General features: G+C 41.2%; 1 protein-coding gene across 2 annotated transcripts in view; it reads left to right on the top strand.

Annotated features, from left to right (window-relative positions):
- Window positions 1-1177: 1177 nt before the first annotated feature.
- LOC122676969 (Golgi pH regulator) overlaps window positions 1178-12221 on the top strand; it is a 48067-nt gene continuing 37023 nt past the window's right edge. Inside the window, exons 1-2 of one of the 2 annotated variants that reach the window (XM_043876616.1) lie at window positions 1178-1373; window positions 10872-10931. In XM_043876616.1, the coding sequence (XP_043732551.1) occupies window positions 1332-1373; window positions 10872-10931 (102 nt within the window). In that variant the 5' untranslated portion in view covers window positions 1178-1331. The remainder of the gene's footprint in view (window positions 1374-10871; window positions 10932-12221) is intronic. The other variant, XM_043876615.1, reaches the window with a different exon arrangement.

Raw genomic sequence — 12221 nt, 5'->3', positions numbered from 1 at the left:
TGTGGAATAAATCTGAGTCAGTTATTCAGACTGTAGTAGACTAAACACTCTAGTCCAAGTTGCAGGTATTGATTTCCAGGTATTGACTGAAGCCTTGAATGCAGCCAGTCTCACAATGGGTGATGGCTCTCAGCTGGGGCCAGCTTCAGGATGAGATTATAGGGACTTCATGGACTAGGTAGAGGCCTGGTAGGAAAGGATAAGCCCCACAGCAGTGCATTAAGCCTTCACGAAATGAGTATTGAATGGCTGAAGTAGTGATTCTGTCTACATTTGAGCAATTCCAACATGGGTGGGGGGTGGGGGCAACTATTTCCTAAAATAACTCATCTTCAGACTTTTAAAGAATTATTCCTTGTTTTGAATTAAATCTATCTTCATTTAACTCCCAGTTCTTTGCCCTACAAATATCTTTTGAGGCCATATCAATTCTATCCATTCTTTCAAATGAAGACAACTGTCAATGCTCCTGAGCCTTCTTTCTTCAATTCCTTTCATCTGTCCTTATCTGGTCACTCACCTCTGAGCATGCTCCAATACATCTATTTGCCTCTCAAGTGTGGTAAAAGAATCAGAAATTTACTTGATTAGCTATATGTGCTAAAACCTGCGTTTATATTCTTCCCTCTTTATGCCATTGTTTGTGGACCCAAGTTAAGTTGTGACATGTAGAACACAATGCCTGATTTGTGGTATAATGCATTATTATTAACTTTACCATTATAAGGACTTCCCTGGTGGCTCAGATGGTAAAGTGTCTGCTTACAATGCGGGAGACCCGGGTTCTATCCCTGGGTCGGGAAGATGCCCTGGAGAAGGAAATGGCAACCAACTCCAGTATTCCTGCCTGGAAAATCCCATGGACGGAGGAGCCTGGTAGGCTACAGTCCATGGGGTCGCAGAGTCGGACAAGAGTGAGCAACTTCACTTTATAACTCCATTATAAAACAGAATTAAAATGTTATCTCAGGCCCCACCTCCGTTAACCTCAGAAGTGGAAATGCTATCCTGCATTACCTCTGCTTTTGAATTTTCAGACCTCGTTGCTGCACTTTGCTCCTTTTGGCCAGGCCCCCTCTAGTTAAGCCCCGCCCCCAGAAGGTCCCCGGGCCCCGCCCCCCGCTCTCAGCTCCTCAGCGTCCCTCCCACTCGTAGTCCGAGGCGGGAAGCGCTGAACGTAGTTGCTGATTGGCTGGCTGGGGCGCAGCTTGATGGCGTCGGGCTGGCGAGTCCAGGCCCCCGGGCGACTGCCGCCTGTGTGAGGGGGCCCGTGACCTAGCGTGTTGTGGCTTCGGGGAAAGTGGAGGCACGAGCCCTCCTTACTCTTCGCCATGAGTTTCCTGATCGACTCCAGCATCATGATTACTTCCCAGGTGAGCCACCGCGTCCCACCTCAGGACTCCTCAACTTCTCTCCAGAGTCGTCTTCTCCAGGCCTCGATGTTGCGGGCTGGCTCGGAGTCTCGCCCTTCTCGCCTGCGGCTAGTGCCTGCCTCACCCATGCTTAGAGCTCCGAGAGGGTGTGGGATTTGCTGCGTCCGGCTCCTTGCTCCCTCGCTGTCAGGAGGAGTCCCGCGGCCGTCCGCGCTCCCACTCATACTCCATTCCTCCTCACTCCATCCTACCCCACCTCCTGGTTTCCTTTCCACTTTGGGGAGCGGTCAGGTTGCCTTAGGGCTCAGAGACGGTGCCGCGAGAAGGGAGCTGTCCCCAAAGCGCCCCGAAGCTCTGGGCTACGCGACTGATCCATGGGTTAGGGAAGAGTGTAGTTCCGGGTGCGGAGTGCGCCACTCGCCAATCCGGCTGGCTCCTGGGGACACGTGAGGGCTTTGTTGGTTAGTTGTCAAATTCTGAATGCGGATGCGGAGAGATTTGCCGCCGTCACTTCAGAGATCTTCTAAGTATCAGTTTTCGTTTGTACAGTAGTACCTACAATGTGTGTCCTCTGTTTGCGGCCACGCTTTCGGATCATTTTCTGACCCTCTTTCCTTCCAGACTAGCCATCTTTATTCATTCGTACAGTCAACAAACACGTTTATGGAGCATTATATAAAGTTCTGAGGATACACACCTAAGTAAGACACTGACTTGTCCCTGCTCTATAGAAACTTCGTCTAGTGAGCTTTTTGTTTTTACTATGTACATTTTTTGAGTTACTCTTATTTTCTCCACAGCATTTATCATAGCACTGATATCATTTATGTATTCATTTATTTATGAACTTATTTTTTTTGAGATCCTATCTTTTTAATAGCTCTATCCTCCCTCCAGGTGCAAACTCTCAATAAGTATTTATTGGCCAACTGTTAAAATTTGTAGAAGCTCAGACTACCTAATTACTGATCTCCCCCCACTTCATTTCTCCACTAACAAGGTATTTTTCTTTAATTGCTCTTTTTTTTTCAAGTGGCACATGACAGAAACCGTTCCTTCTAGGAGTTTAAAGTAAACTAAATCTTAGGTTTTCTGGGGTTTTTTTTCTGTGTTTGTGTTACTTTATCCTAATGCTTCTGTCTTTGGAGTGGAGCATTGTCCTTGTTTCTTGAAAAAGTTTTATTGAAATACTTTACAGAGTGTAAAACAAGTAACATCCCGATAATAATAATTTTTTTTATTTTTAAATTTACCACCTTTTGTAAGTTTTCATAACTATTGCTTTTATTGGGTACATAATATTAGAATGTATCAATGTACAAAAATCTGGACATGTAATTCTCTTGCTTTTCTAACTTTTCTAAGGCTTCCTGTTTGCTTTTTATGACAACTCAGGGTTATTTTTAGCCCTAGTATCCCCCCAGGAAAAATGACAATTTTTAAGTAGCATTTTTTCATTTAGAATAAAAATAAGAATGTCATTGAGAAAATTGGTATTGTATTGTAACCTTTAAGATTTATAGCATGGATATAATTGATAAGTTAAGCCAAGAAAGTGGCTTTCTGATCTTATGTGCCATATAATATTTTAACTTTCACACATGCATTAACGTGCAGTATTAAATTTAATTCTCAAAGCTGCTCTTTACAAAGGAGGAACTAAGACCCAAAAGAATCCTTTGTGTAGTATGTTCTCTGTCCATATATTTATGTGGCTACTTCATCATCATTTAGATATCAGTAAAAATGTCACTTCAGGGAGGCTTTACCTGACTCCCTACTCCTAGTCAAGGTTAACATCCATTCCAGCCACCTTCTGTCTCATGTCCTTGTTTTAGTTTCTTCTTCATATCTGTCACTACTCTTTGTGTTTGTTAGAGGTGAACTCCATGAGTTCCAGGATACTCTCTGTCTTGTTTCTGCTGTACTTCCCAGCATCTAGATCAGTTTCTGGCACATAGTAGAGGCCTTTTTGTTGTTGTTGAGTTGCTAAATTGTGTCTGACTCTTTGCAACCCCATGGACTGTAGCCCACCAGGCTCCTCTGTCCGTGGGATTTCCCAGTTAAGAATACTGGAGTGGGTTGTCATTTTCTTCTCCAGGGGATCTTCCCAATCCAGAGATGGAACCCATGTCTCCTGCATTGCAGGTAGATTCTTTACCACTGAGCCACCTGAGAAGCCCTATAGTAGAAGCCTAATAAATATTTAATAAAAAGCACCTTTCTGGAGAGATGTGATTGCCTTAGAAACATCTCCCCCTCATTTTTCATGTTTTATATGAACTGAATGATTTATTTTAAAGGAAATCTGAAATCAGAGGTCATATATTGAAGCTGGTTCACCCCAGGCAACATCTTGGTATAGAGATTGTTCATCGTTCCACAGGATGAAGTTCACATCCTTAATTGCCTTGTGTGGTCTCTTATGATGAGACTCAGCTCTTAACCTCTTCAGCCTTGGCCTTCACCATTTCTCACTTAAGTTTATACACTAGCCTTACTGAACTTCTTTTAGTCCCTTAACCTGGCCATGCTATCATGCCTCCAGGTTTCCGCCAGTCTGTTCTCTTTCTGGACCTTTTCCCCATACTCCTTCTTTCTCCTGACTGACTCCTACTCAGCCTTTGTTTCTCAACATGGATATCCAAAAAACCTCTTCCAGACTGGACTAGATATCCCTTGACATGTTTTCCTAGTACCCTTTGCCCACTTCCCTTATACTAGCACTATAGTAGCACTATCGCATTGTTTCATAATTCCTTGTATATCTCCTCCATAGATTACAAACCTTGAGAGCAGTGTCCATGCTATCTTGTTCACCCTTCTACCCTTAAGACTTGGTACATATTAGACACCAATAAATATTTGTTAAATAAAAGTGTAAATAAATGATCCAAGAAAGGAATCTTTTTCTAGTCAGTTCTTTAAACTATCCTCCTAAAGACCTTTTTTTTTTTTTTAATCTGTAGCTAATTTTCAATTTAGGAGTTATCTTTTGTGAAAGCAACTGTTATTTAACCTCTGTTTTCAGCCTTCTCTACAGTTATAAGACTTACCAGTTCCAAAGTACACTCTAAGTCTCAAGGTCAAGACTGCACATTTTCAAAAATATTCTCTTTTTTGAATAAATGCAGTGCACATTCTTATTTTATTTGCAAAATGTTTAAAATTTCTTTTCCCTTTTGTGTGCTTTTTAGATCCTGTATAATCTTGCCAGAATTTGTATTAATCTTGGACTTCTTGAATTTTTCTGGTATTTTTTTATATTAGTTGTGTAAAAGTCTTTTTAAACTTTTTTTGTCAATCTGAAAGGAACCCACAATGAAATACAAAGGTGCATATCTCTTTTCTCTTTTTCTCCCATTTCCCACCACCTCATATAGACTTATCAATTTCATTTGTTTTCTTTTCCTTGTCTAAAGTCCCATTTCAGAGTGATCTTGGTGAAATATTTTATTTTTTATTATCCATCTCACCATATACACTACTCTTTAAATGCCTAACTTCAACTGCAGTCATGACTTCAGAAATCATTTAAATATGGGCTTCCCTGGTGGCTCAGAGGTTAAAGCATCTGCCTGCAATGCGGGAGACTTGGGTTCAATCCCTGGGTAGGGAAGATCCCCTGGAGAAGGAAATGGCAACCCACTCCAGTATTCTTGCCTGGAGAATCCCATGGATGGAGGGGCCTGGTGGGCTAATGTAGTCCATGGGGTCGCAAAGAGTTGGACATGACTGAGCAACTTCACTCACTGTAAACTAGAATTTAAATGTCTCCACTGGTGATGATTTAAAATAGCCAAGGGATCTCATAAGTAGTCTAGGGGTGTTTTGTCCTAAACTATTCACCCTCTTCCTTTTCTACTCAGTCTGAAATCATGGATCCAAGCTCCTTCATATTCACTTGTTTCTTTGCCTACATGTAAAGTTGACAATTGGATCACTGCTGTAGTTTGTCTACTGCTAACTCAGGAGCCAATACTTTGGCCACCTGATGCAAAGAGCTGACTCATTGAAAAAGACCCTGATGCTGGGAAAGATTGAAGGCAGGAGGAGAAGGGGACGACAGAGGATGAGATGGTTGGATGACGTCACCAACTCGATGGACATGAGTTTGTGTAAGCTCTAGGAGTTGGTGGTGGACAGGGAAGCCTGGTGTGCTGCAGTCCATGGGGTCTCAAAGAGTCGAACACGGCTAAGCAACTGAACTGAACTCAGGAGCCTGAAGGCTTTCGTAGAAAATCACATATGTGCAGATTGCTGATGCCTTGAGTTTATGGACACCATCAGGTCATTGACTCTTTTTTTTTTTCCTTGACTTTAATCAGCTCCTGTTCCCTGCCCTTCATAAGTTCTCTGAGTTTTTAATCACTCTTTTCAAAGCCCCTTTTTCAATTTCACCTCTCCTGCCCTTAGCAGATGCCCTCACCTCCTACTTGATCAACAAAAGTGAAGCCAAAAGGTGTGTGCTCCTTCTACATCTTAATCTAAGCAGTTGTCTATGTCCATAACCATTCCCAACTCCTTTCCTCCCATGTCAGAAGATAAGGTGCCCTTTACTCCTGTTTAAAGCCATGCTTTCCACATGTGCCTTTGATTGTGGAGCAGCTTATTGTGAAGTGATTATAAGCAGAAGCTTTGGAGTCAGCCACACAGACTTCAGCTTGATCTTGATTCTGACACCCACTATAAATGAGTTAACTTCTGTTAAACCTCGGCTATTTCTGTAATGCTGCTGCTAAGTCGCTTCAGTTGTGTCCAACTCTGTGCGACCGCAGAGATGGCAGCCCACCAGGCTCCCCCGTCCCTGGTGTTGGGGTCCTTTAATGAACCGGAACCTTGTGGTACGGAGTCGACGATAAGAAAGTGAAAGAGAGAGAGGCTGAGATCCCTTGGTTTACGCAGAGGACCAATAAAGTCCTTGACACAGGACTTGCATCGCTCACGAAGGCACCAGGCGCCCTCTCGAGGGGGTCTTAGAAGCCCGGGCAGAAAAGTGAGCACGACGGGGGTCTCCACGCTCCAGAGAGTCAGTCAGAAAAGGAGAGAGAGAGAGAAAGAGAGAGAGAGACAAAAAAAGACCCAGGGACCTAAGCTCTGATGGAGCAAAGGTGCTTTAATGATTTTTCTATGAGTATATATAGGCTGCAGTACAAGAAACTTCTTTCGGGAATGATAGAGATCAGAAAACCAAATGTACAGCAACTGTTACCAAGGGAACAAGGGGTAATGTTAGTCACAAGGTCAGGAGACAATCCATATCTCAAGAAAGGGGAAGGAGATTAAGCTGTTTTGTCCTAAGGAGAATGTTTACTAAAGGAGACTCATGCTTGCCTCACACAATGACCTCAGTCCCTGGGAGCAGCGTGCTGTTCCGCTTGAAGAGGGACAAAGGACTCGTGAGAGACAGCATGTAGGAATCCTCCTGTCAAACTTTCCCTGACAGCTGGGATTCTCCAGGCAAGAACCCTGGAGTGGGTTGCCATTTCCTTCTCCAATGCATGAAAGTGAAAAGTGAAAGTGAAAGTGAAGTCGCTCAGGTGTGTCTGACTCTTAGTGACCCCATGGACTGCAGCCTACCAGGCTCCTCTGTACATGGAATTTTCCAGGCAAGAGTACTGGAGTGGGGTGCCATTGCCTTCTCCTATCTCTGTAATGAGGACAATCAAACCTACTTTGTCAAGTTTTTATGATTTAATGTGATTGCAAGGCTAAGCACTTAGAGTTCCTGGAATATACTAAATGGTCAGTAAAAGATAGCTGTTGCTAATAATAACTCACATCCAGTTTCTTCTCATATTAGTTTATCTCTTTACCGCTTTCTTCCCCTTGGCCTATAAATTTTTCTCTTTACCCACATTTTTCTTTAGGCTACAGTCTGATGTTTTCTGTCTTTCTCATTCTTGGCTGTCCCTTGAGTAATCTGTGTTTATTGTCTCTACTGCGTTACCCCCCCCCCATGCACCCCCGACCCAGTGAAGTCTAGTTCCTGCCTCCACCTCACTACTCAAACTGTTTTCCTTAAGGTCAGCATTGACTTCTCAGTTACCAAATCCTTTGAACATTTTTCAATCCTGGTTCTGTTGTCCATCTGCTTTTTTAACATGTCTTTAAACTCTATTCCCTTTAGTTTCAGGATACCACACTGTTCTGGCGCCTATTATTTCTCTGACCATTCCTTCTCTGTCTCCTTCCCGGTCTCTTCTTCCCATTCCAACTCTCTACTATTTTCTTCTTGGCATATTGCTGTCTTCACTCTATATACTATTCCTGAATGATCTCATATTCTTTGACGGTTTCAACTCTCAGGTGGATCTCAGCCCTCCCTTCATAATCTTTTATGTCAACCTGGATGGCCCTCAAGCACTTAGCATCTCTACAAGTGAACCCATCATCTTCCTGTCTCTCATCCACATTCCCCCAATTTTTTTCCTCCAGTAGTCTTTATATAAAGTGGATGGCCTCCATCTTCATCCTATATTCCAAACTGCTGCTGCTGCTAAGTCGCTTCAGTCGTGTCCGACTCTGTGCGACCCCTTAGACGGCAGTCCACCAGGCTCCTCCGTCCCTGGGATTCTCCAGGCAGGAACACTGGAGTGCATTGCCATTTCCTTCTCCAATGCATGAAAGTGAAAAATGAAAGTGAAGTCGCTCAGTCGTGTCCGACTCTTCACAACCCCACGGACTGCTGCCTACCAGGCTCCTCTGTCCATGGGACTTTCCAGGCAAGAATACTGGAGTGGGTTGCCATTGCCTTCTCCAATATTCCAAACTAGTCATCCTTAATTCCTCCCTGCTGATTTTACCTTCGAAGTACTCAAATCCATTGCCTCCTCTCCAACCACTAATGTTTTAATTCAGTTCAGTTCAGTTGCTCAGTCATGTCCGACTCTGCAACCCCATGAACTGCAGCACACCAGGCCTCCCTGTCCATCACCAACTCCCAGAGTTTACCCAAACTCATGTCCATTGAGTCGGTGATGCCATCCAACCATCTCATCCTCTGTCGTCCCCTTCTCCTCCTGCCTTCAATCTTTCCTAACATCAGGGTTTTTTCAAATGAGTCAACTTTTTGCATCAGGTGGCCAAAATATTGGAGTTTCAGCTTCAACATCAGTCCTTCCAATGAACACCCAGGACTGATTTCCTTTAGGATGGACTGGTTGGCTCTCCTTGCAGTCCAAGGGACTTTCAAGAGTCTTCTCCAACACCACAGTTCAAAAGCATCAATTCTTCTGTGCTCAGCTTTTTTTATAGTCCAACTCTCACATCCATACATGACCACTGGAAAAACCATTTTTACTGTTTTAATTCAGGCCTTTATTATCTCTCATCTGAACTGCTGCAGCGACCTCCTGTTATGTTTCTTTCTCTACAGTGTTGTTGCCTCCATAGTTTCACTGTAAAGTAAACCTGGCCATGTCTTTTCCATCCTTAAATAACTCATCACCTACAGACTGTGATTCAAGCTCTTTACAGTGACCTTTGGGGCTTTCCGTCATTGGTCCTCTGTTCCTCCCCTCTTTGCCTCATTTTTAACCACTTTTTCCTTTGAATTTTGTCTCCCAGCATCACCAAACCATGTGCAGTTACCAGTATACCATGCTATTTCCCACCTCTGTGCCTTTACTCATGCTCTGTGCTGTCTGAAAAAGAAGACCTGTCCACTCCCACTGCCTGTCTTTTACCTGCCTAGTTCTTTTCCAACACTTTAAGAGAGTGTTTGGTTCTTTTGTTTGTTTTAAAATATTTTAGGGACGGTGGGAACCTTTGAGTGTATGGGAATACCTTGAAGTCTCTCTCTACAAAAATGCATATAATCCTCAGATTTGCACATGATACCAGGTTTTAACTCTAAATTAAAACCTCCTTCAGCCAAGGTATTATCTTCCCCAGAAAAATCTGTCCTAACCCCATACCAGATTTGTTTAGTCTCCCTCTTTCATATTCTTTAACAATATCATGTGCATGTCTCTATCATTGCATGTCCCATATTACACTATAATTATTTAGTGTCTTCACCACTATACTATACCTCCTTGAGAGTAGTAACAATCTTACTCATCTTTGTGTCCTCATCACTTAGCACAGTACATAGAAGTTGTTACCAAAGAATTGAGATTGAATGTTCCTGAAGAATAAGCCATCTTTCATTGTGCACCATTTATCCATTCAGCAAACATTTATGGGGAGCCTGCTATGTGCTGGGCATTGTGCTGGGTGCTGAAATACAAAGATTGACAAGACAAATGTGACCCTTATCCTCACAGAACTTAAAGTCCTTTTAAAAAGAATATATTTAAATTAGACATTAAAAAACTATGTGGCAAGTGCCTTGGTAAGGGAAATACAAGGTAGGATAATGGGATTATGTAAAAAGAGCAAGTTATCTGTATTTCGGAGGCCAGAGAAGGCATTCTAGAGGTAATAATAGTTAAGATTTGCAGGATAAGTAAGGAGGGGACTGGAGAGAAGCTCCTGTCAAAGGATAACATCTGCAAAGGTCTTGGTATGAGGGAATGTTATATCTAAAGAAGCACAGGCAGTTCCATATGGCTGAAAACATGAATTTGGTGGACAGGAGGGACACAGTAAGAGGAGGAAGAATCCGCTAAACCATACTCGAGGGTTCACACTTGCTCCTGAAGTGAGTTGGAAGGCATCAAAGAATTTTATTCTGAAATAATGCCACTCGCAGCAACATGGATGGACCTAGAGATTATCAAACTAAGTAAATCAGAGAGAAAGACAAATATCATATGATATCACTTATATTTGGAATCTAAAGTATGACACGAACTTACTTATGAAATAGAAACAGATTCACAGACATGACAATACACTTATGGCTACCAAAGGGGAAAAGGGGTGGAGGAGGGATAAATTTCAGAGTTTTCAGCAGATGCAAATTGTTATATATAAAATAAGCAACAAGTTCCTACTGTATAGCACACTATTGGAAACCATATCCAATATCCTGTAACAAACCATAATGGAAAAGAATATGAAAAACAATATGTATGTATGTGTGTGTGTGTGTATATATATATGTATATGTATAACTGAATACACCAGAAACTAACACAACCTTTAAAGCAACTATAATTTTTAAAAAGAATTTTATTCTTTGATAACATTCCTAGGCAATACAAGAAGAGGAGTTGTGTCAGAGTATGTGTATGTGGAGAAGGTATTTACCAGTGAAAAATAAATGAGCTTTAGAACAATGAACAGAGCTGTCATGTGGCTACTATCTTAATTTGTGCCCAACTTAAAACATGTTCTAAAACAAGGATAATTTCAAAAATTGAAGAGCATTTCAACATCTGGTCCACTGTTGAGGACTTTAATAAGTAGGTATTATATGAGTGGATGTCACCTTTAATCTCTAAAATAAGCTATTTAGTTAGGCAACCTTTTATCATAAAATAGTCTGTAAAAGACATTCCTCAAAAGATTATGTATTGACATGTTGATCTTCTATCTTTTCTCCTCCAGATACTTTTCTTTGGATTTGGGTGGCTTTTTTTCATGCGACAGCTGTTTAAGGACTACGAGGTAAGAAGAGATCATTTTGATTATGCTAATATTATATGAATTTATTGTTTTAAATGGGAAAAGAAAAATACCTCCATTAAAGAAAAAATCATGTTTGAGAAAGACAATTATCATATTATATCACTTATATGTGAAATCTAAAAAAATGATACAAGTGAACTTACTTACAACATAGAAGTCCACTCACAGACATAGAAAACAAACTCATGGTTACCATGGGAAAAGTGGAGGAAGGGGGGAAGGGGATAAATTGGGACTTTGGGTTTACAGATATACACTACTACATATAAAATAGATAAGTAACAAGGGTCTACTGTATAGCACAAGGAATTGTATCAGTATCTTCTAATAACCTATAATGGAAAAAGTCTGAAGTGTGTGTGTGTGTGTGTGTGTGTGTGTGTATGAATCACTTTGCTGTACACCTGAAACATTTTAAATCAGCTATACTTCAATTAAAAAACCATTTATGCTTGAACTTTCATGACCTGTGATGGTCAAAAAAAAATTTTTTTAAAGATAATCATATTCACTCCCAAGATGGGAAGCTTTTGCTACTCTACTATATAATTCTTAAATTGGAGAATATAATTAAGCTTAGTTGATTTTTTTTTTTTAATGCTAGTCATATATAGCCCAGAAGCCAGGATCAAGAAATATCATGGTTTAGTCATATTAGTATATGCACCAATAGCAAATAGTTCTTTGGGAGAGAATTTAACTTGTAATGTCTCATAAATGTACTCATTCATTTCGGTATCTGGCATTCAGTGTTAATTACCAGTCTGACATCCTAGGTTAACCCTAAGGCTAGTCTGATTCATATCTTAGGGTTTGAATTCAGAAAGACGACAGCCTACACTGTACATTTCCTGATTAATCTTCCTCATTTAGTAATAAGCTCAACACTCATGGACTATTTGGGGTCGTTTCTAGTATGTTCTCCATTAAACTTCCCCAGGGAGTTTGAGTTGTTGTCTAAAAGAGCCCAGAATTCTAGGGATTCTGTTCTGCTCACTACTGCCTCCTAAAACTGTTTCAAGGTCTGTGCAGAATGTTGAAACCCTTTTAGAACTAACCTGTATATCTAAATCTGTCATTTTTTGTCAGTGTACATCAGGAATTCTAAGTGCTACTTCTGACCTTGTCACTTCATCTTCTTGTGCTTTAAATTTTTCATCCACAAGAGGATGATGGTAATAGTGACCTATGAATTAGAAGTACAACCTATTTTCATCTATTCTTTTAGCTCTAGACAGGTTACTGTCATGGTCCTGTTTCTAATAACTT

The sequence above is a fragment of the Cervus elaphus genome, chromosome 20 (genome assembly GCF_910594005.1).
Source record: "Cervus elaphus chromosome 20, mCerEla1.1, whole genome shotgun sequence".
Classification (NCBI taxonomy): domain Eukaryota; kingdom Metazoa; phylum Chordata; class Mammalia; order Artiodactyla; family Cervidae; genus Cervus; species Cervus elaphus.
The sequence above is the reverse complement of the archived record's forward strand: the minus strand, read 5'-3'. Positions and strand labels throughout refer to the sequence as shown.